The 7,500-nt window shown below is 39.2% G+C and overlaps 1 protein-coding gene across 1 annotated transcript; it reads left to right on the top strand.

Annotated features, from left to right (window-relative positions):
* Nucleotides 1–3,565: 3,565 nt before the first annotated feature.
* On the top strand, nt 3,566–5,096 carry LOC125043348 (carbohydrate sulfotransferase 1-like). The gene is made up of 2 exons (XM_047639433.1): nt 3,566–4,275; nt 4,612–5,096. The coding sequence occupies exons 1-2, from the start codon at nt 3,569–3,571 to the stop codon at nt 4,958–4,960; spliced, it is 1,056 nt and encodes a 351-aa protein (XP_047495389.1). The 5' UTR covers nt 3,566–3,568; the 3' UTR covers nt 4,961–5,096.
* The last annotated feature ends 2,404 nt before the right edge of the window (nt 5,097–7,500 follow it).

Genomic DNA, 7,500 nt, shown 5'->3' with positions numbered 1-7,500 from the left:
AAGGTTAATTAATGCCAACTATATCTGTGAATGCGTGCTCATATGTACGAATGAATGCCACCTCTGTCTTCATTATTAAAAGAACTGAATTAGGTGTACAATAAAAGAGGATAGCGGGATGCAGAAAATGTGAGAAAGTGATGTGGCGGTTCGGAAATGACCCTGGCGAACCCACGAGGAAAGGAAGGGAAATGAGAATAAGAATAAAGAACGAATGAGATAAGTCACGTGATAGTAAGTGGTGGTGCAAATTGAAGAAGCACGTGAAATTAGATGTAAAGAAAATGGAACGTGTGAACGAAAAAAAAGAAAAGAGAAAGAGAATAAAGTGGCAACTCAAATGTAGGGGGCCTAAGCAGGAGAGTGGCGATGCTGCTGGCTAGACCAGGGGCGTCACTTCATGTTATGAGTTGGGGGGGGGGGGGGGGGTGACGGGTAAATTTGCCCTGCAAATCACGAAAAAGAAAATGCTCACTAGCTCATTATAAGTAGCCTGTTATAAATGTTATAAATCAAGTATGTTATAAATCAAGTATCATCAACAATTAGTTTCATATAGTTATTTATATATCTTGAATACTTATCGGCTATTGAGGCAGATTCCTGTAAGAGAAAATTTGCCCTGCAGAACTAGATTTTGCCCTGCAAAAAGACCCCCCCCCCCCCTTAAGTGACGCCCCTGGGCTAGACGAGCAAACCGCTCACCTGCGGTAAGGCTGCCTGCGGAAACCCTTGCCTTCGACGTCGTAAATAAAAGCCTCGGTAAGGAAACACTGTTGTGGAGAGAAATAATCCCACGTGAAATAAGTTAATTAAAATGAAATTAAATAATAGTGTCAAGACGCATCAGCGATAAGGTCTCTTTTTCTCCCAGGGACCTTGAGCGCTGCTCGACATCGCCACCGTCGCCCGCAGCATCGGCAGGAGAGCCCGGGGTTTTTCGCGCGAGCTTGGCGAACATAGAGAACGCGACGGGTCGCAGCTTCTTGATAAGAGTGGGGACTCTCGTCTACCCCCGCAAGGAGTCACGCGCCCCCACCGGCGTAAATGGATAGACAGAAGTGATAGAAAAAAACTAGATAACGTACACGAAACCCCCCTCAATTGGTGGTCGCGTGAGAACATTTATGGTGCTTGATTTCTTGTTTGTGTTAAAATTGGTTTAGATCATGTTAATGATGGTTATGGTGTATTCATAGTGTGCTTGGTGTGTGCGTGTGTTGGGTGCCCCTCGGGTGTTATTCGTGTGTGTTAGTAGTGGAGCGTATTAAATTTTTTTGCTGTGTTCCAAGGTTACGAATTTTACGTGTTACATATGATTAATAAACTAGAATTATAGTTAACGTTTTCTTTCACCCATATTATCATTCTGAAAAAAGGGAAAAAGATCAGGAGAGGCTGAATTATACCATGAATATTAATTAATATATACCCTCTCATATATATATGCATCTATATATATATATATATATATATATATATATATATATGGTTTTGTTGGGTTAAAGTGCTAATTGACAGAAAATGGCACGCTCTCACTTTCTTCTGTCCTGTGTGATCACGGTATGTAGTCAACCAATATGAATATCGTTCGTTTATTAGATTTATTTAATTTTTCTCGTGATCAGAAAGCTATATTGTTTCAACTGCAACGAATTTAGTGCGTTCGTGATTTTATAATTTTTCACGAATATCATTTCATTTATTTCTTTTTTCATCGCGCATGTATATGTATGCAGAAATATATATATATATATATATATATATATATATATATATATATATATGTAAGTCTATATATACATATATATGTATGTATATATATTTATATATATATATATATATATATATATATATATATATATATATATATATACAATGTGTATATATACACACACAATGTCTGTATATGTCCATATATCTATATCTATATCTATATATATACAGATATTTGTATGCATATATATATATATATATATATATATATATATATATATATTATATATATCTATATATATGCATATATATATATGCATATATAAATATATATATATATATATATATGTGTGTGTGTGTGTGTGTGTGTGTGTGTGTGTGTGCGTGTGTGTGTATATATATGTGTGTATGTGTGTGTGTGTGTGTGTGTGTGTGTGTGTGTGTGTGTGTGTGTGTGTGTGTGTGTGTGTGTGTGTGTGTGTGTGTACATATATATATAAATAAATAAATATATATATATATATATATATATATATATATATATATCCATTGATTTATGCATGTGTGTATGTTTGTGTGTGTGTGTATGTTTGTGTTTGTGTGTGTGTGTGTGTGTGTGTGTGTTTGTGTGTGTGTGTGTGTGTTTGTGTGTGTTTGTGTGTGTTTGTGTGTGTTTTTGTGCCTTTGTGTGTGTTTGTGTGTGTTTGTGTGTGTTTTTGTGCCTTTGTGTGTGTGTGTGTTTGTGTGTGTTTGTGTGTGTTTTTGTGCCTTTGTGTGTGTTTGTGTGTGTTTCTGTGTGTTTGTGTGTGTTTGTGTGCGTGTGTGTGTGTAATGTATGTATGTATGTAATGTATGCATGTATGTAATTTATGTATGTATGTAATGTATGTATGTATGTAATGTATGTATGTAATATATGTATGTATGTAATGTATGTATGTATGTATGTAATGTATGTATGTATGTAATGTATGTATGTACGTATGTATGTAATGTATGTATGTATGTATGTATGTATGTATGTGATGTATGTGTGTGTGTATATATATGTATGTATATATTTATATATATATATATATATATATATACATTTATGTATATATGTATATATAAATATATATATGTATATGTATATATATGTATATATATATATATATATATATATATATATATATACACACACAACCACCATGATCGCACAACCTTCCATCAATCCCACCCGTCGAAGACCATTTATTCAGTAATGTTCTGCCTTCTACGAGTATAGTGGTGACACTTGGTGGTGACTTTCCAGAGGGGAACAAATACTTTCTGCAGCTGTACACAAGGCCACATCTCCCTTGCACCGAGATTACGGAAAAGGCGATAATTTGGCAAGGTGAAAACTTGTACAACCTCTTCGATAATTTGGTTTCGCAAAAGTTAAGAATATTTATTTTTGTTTCATTGGTAAGAACATATGATTCAGTAAAGCTGTCAAGTATTTTAGACAGGGTGTTTGTGTTGAGAAATATAATTTTGGAATCAGATGTTGATATGGCTACAGACAGATAGATACCGACTGATAGAAAATAAGCACTACGATTTTGGATGGATGGGTAGATAGATCAAAATAATCACTTATTTCGGCTCGGACAGGACAGGTAGACACACCTCAATGTAAATAGTCTAGAATTCTTATTATATATAGTAACATGTCCTTCTGGAAAAGGCATACGCCATACCTCAAAATAGCACCATCTTTCCTGCCTTTGGTTTAATATAGCAGGCTGTTGCTTAAAATAGCTCGCACGCACTGCGCGCCGGTGCAGCTCATGTAGAGGGAAGCGGCGAGTGCGCGGCCGACTACGGCATGTTGCCCACAATAAAGCCGAGGAAGAGGTTCGTTCTGTGTGTTTGTGTGTTGGCCGCATTCACTTCGTCGTTGGCTCTGGTTATTCGCCACCTTCCGCAGCGGTATTTCTTTGTCCCCGAACACCAGCAGCGCCAACGGACGGCAGGTGCGCGGATCTGCGTCCTCCTCTGGACGCAGGTGCGCTCCGGCTCCACCTTCACCGGCAGCATCCTGACAACGGGGATATCGACCTTCTACTCGGAAGAACCGATACGAGCACACAATGCCACTCTGCCGAAGGGTGTCAACGCCTCCACGCTTTTGCTCAAGGACATACTGCACTGCCGCTTCGCTCACCGACCAAAATACTTCAAAGAGCATATACGGATGCATTCGCAAGACCTGAGGATCAGAGCTCTTTGTGAACTGGATAAAAGCTTTTGCACTTCCCCCGCCACCTTCGAGGCCTTCTGTCGCGCCTCGCAGGTCGGGGTGGTGCGTGTGGTGGGCGCGGCTCTGCACGAGGCTGTGCCGCTCCTGGAAGACGATTCCCTCGACGTGCGGGTGATCCACCTCATCCGCGACGCCCGAGCTGCCATCGCCTCCAGGAGAGGCTTCCCGCCAGGGTACTTCTACGAAGCGGAGACAAACGCATCGCTGGCGTGTGCGAGATACAGGCAAGATTTGGCCGCGGTCCCCACGATTCTCCAACGTTATCCAGACAGGTAGGCCTAGCCTGCGTTTAGAGGCCTTCTTGCAATGATTCTATTTCGAAAATATTTCGAAATAGACTTTCGACATCTTCGGTATACTCGATGAAATAAGAGATAGGTGATTATACTTGAATGAAGTAAAAAAAAAAAAATTATGGTAGAATGATTTAACTTCATTTTCATATGGTATGCGCCGGTTTCTACGTACTATAAAGGAGTACAAAATAAAGTGTTTATCTGCTGTAACCGTCTACCTTAGACCTGCTGTAACCGTCTACCTTAGACATCCTAAACACACATGATCCGTTCTTTCTCCGACGACTCAGTGCCCTGTCTCTCCTCGCGCAGATACCTGCTGGTGCGGTACGAGGACCTTGTCCTCCAGCCGGAGAGGGAGGTGCGACGGCTTTACAAATTTGCGGGTCTCCCTTTCACTGCCTCCGTCGCCAAAGTCCTGTTTCATCGCACCTCTGGCTTGGACGACACCTGGGAACTCCACCATCCGTTCACCATCAGCAGAAAGTCGTCGGAGATGCTGGACCGCTGGCAGAAGCAACTCGGCTATCGGGACATGCTGGCGATACAGAGGGAGTGCGAGGACGTCCTGAGGGCTTACGGCTACAGAGTGTTTGCCAGCTCTGAGGAATACGCGAGGCTGGGGACGCTCGCTCGTGGCCGGGGACTGAGGCAGGTCTAGGTGGGATGTGAACATGCACACGCACGCGCACGACATACTGATGGCGAAAGGGTACGCTCTTATTTGTAAAAATCTCCCCTTTATACACATACACACATATATGCATACATAGATACACGCATACATACATACACTCACACACACACACACACACACACATATATATATATATATATATATATATATATATATATATATATGCATATATATGAATATATGTATGTATACATGTGCGTATGCATATGTCTATATCTTCTTATCTATCTGTCTTCCCTCTATATTCGCACCTCCTTTTTCCTTTTCTTTAGTTTACCTCTTTCTTCCAACCTTTATTCCACTCCGTCCCTCCTCCCTTCATTCCCGCCTTCCCATCTTCCCTATCTTCCTTTGTCTCTTCCTTGCTTTATTTCCTTTATTTAGTCCTTCCTTTCCCTCCCTTCATTCCCATTCTTTCTCCCAACATTTCTTCATTTACTCTCTTTCTTCTTCATTTTCCCTCTTCCTTCATTTCCTTTCATTATCTTTCCGCTTACCTTTCTTCCTCGTCTTTCATTTTCTCTTCCTCCCCCCTTCTTTTTTCTCATTTTTCCTTCCTCCTCACTTGTTTCATATCATTTCTTCCACAATTCGTCCCTTCCTCTCTCCGGTTCCTTCATTCCCTTCCTTCATTTCTTTTCTTTCCCGTTCACATGCTCTCTTTGTTCCTTTCTTTTGTGTCTTTTCCTCTTCCCCCTTTCCTCTGCCCTTCCTTCTCCCCTCCCTTCATTGCCTTTGTCTTTTTTTCCCTTTCTCCCTCCATTTCTTTCTCAATTCCTCAGTTTTCATAATTTCTCTCTTTCTTTCCACTTCCTTTATCTATTTCACCCTTCCTCTCTTGCTTCATTAGCCTTGGAATTGATTTTGAAGAGGCGCTTTTCCTATATTCGCAATTAGATATAACTCGCAATATAACTCACTTCAATAAAGTATTAAGTAATTGGAAGGTTTCCCTCGGGCAGAGCACAAGGATAGTTCTGAGAAAAGAAACATAAGTTACATACTCGTTCATGGGTATAGTTTTCCTAGTCAGTTGAAGGAAAAAATAATAAAAGGATAAACTCGGTTTCGGTATCACTTAAACACGATCAGAAGACAGATAAATAAATAAACGAATAAAATAAATAATAATGAAATATATATAAGATAACACTAGGCAAGTTGCAAGGTGAAAGGTATCGTCAACGTAAGCGAGTTCAGTTGCAAAGTGGACAGTTCGTGACAGAAAGCTCATGTATGTAAGAAAACGAAGATACAGGGGGAAGACTGCTCTAAAATTCACGTTCACTGTTGTTATTATTATCATTATTATTATTATTATTATTACTATTATTATTATTATTATTATCATTATTACTCGTAATTTTGGCAAAGTACTGAAAGTAATTATGTCATGCATTTCTTTTAGCATAGTTAGGATCTTCATAACTGTGTGTCTTTCTTACATTCGCTATAGTTAATCACATACAGTGTATTTTACAGTGAATAAATCATATATCTAAATTATAGTCTTTTATAATTTTCACTTAACCTTACCCCATATATATAAAAAAAAATGTACATTTATCGAGACATGTTAACTTATTTCTTCATCTTTTGGAAAATTGCACATTTGTCTTTAATTCATATATTAAAGGTAAGTGCCCGTGACTAATCCATATCTAATTAAACACTACAGCGCTGCGAAAATAGGTTGTAGGTAATTATCACAACAGTTTCCCGCACACACGTAGATATAAATGTGTGTGTATATATATACAAATATATGTATACATTCATATGCGTGTGTGTGTGTGTATGTGTGTGTGTGTGTGTGTGTGTGTGTGTGTGTATGTGTGTGTGTGTGTGTGTGTGTCTGTGTGTGTGTGTGTGTGTGTGTGTGTGTGTGTGTGTATACACATTTATATATATATATATTTATTTTTTTGAACAGCCATTCATTCCACTGCAGGACGTATGCCTCTCTCAATTCACTATTGACAGGTTATTTGGCAGTGCCACCCTTGGATGCCCTTCCTAATCAATCTTGGTTCGGCACGTTAACACATACCACGGCGGCGACTTCCCCTACGACACCTGCATTTGACTTTTCAAGGCCATATGTCGTTTTCACGCCGTGAGATCGGGCTCGAGACAGTAGTCAGAGCGTAGGCATTTTTACGACCGCCGCGACGGGGAATTGAAGTCGGACTCCAGTGCTCTAAGGACTTGACTATATGTGTGTGTGTGTGTGTGTGTGTGTGTGTGTGTGTGTGTGTGTGTGTGTGTGTGTGTGTGTGTGATTTTGTGTGTGTGTGTGTGTGATTGCGCGTGTGTATATGTGTGTGTGTGTATATATATAAATATATGTGTGTATATATACATACATATATACATAAATGTGTGTGTGTTTATATGTATGTGATAGATATATATATATATATATATATATATATATATATATATATATATACGTAGGTAGGTATGAGTACGTACACACAATTGTTTTTCTTTGTTCCTTTCTT

The sequence above is a fragment of the Penaeus chinensis genome, chromosome 33 (assembly GCF_019202785.1).
Source record: "Penaeus chinensis breed Huanghai No. 1 chromosome 33, ASM1920278v2, whole genome shotgun sequence".
Classification (NCBI taxonomy): domain Eukaryota; kingdom Metazoa; phylum Arthropoda; class Malacostraca; order Decapoda; family Penaeidae; genus Penaeus; species Penaeus chinensis.
Note: the sequence above shows the minus strand (reverse complement) of the source record. Positions and strands in the feature narration are given on the sequence as shown.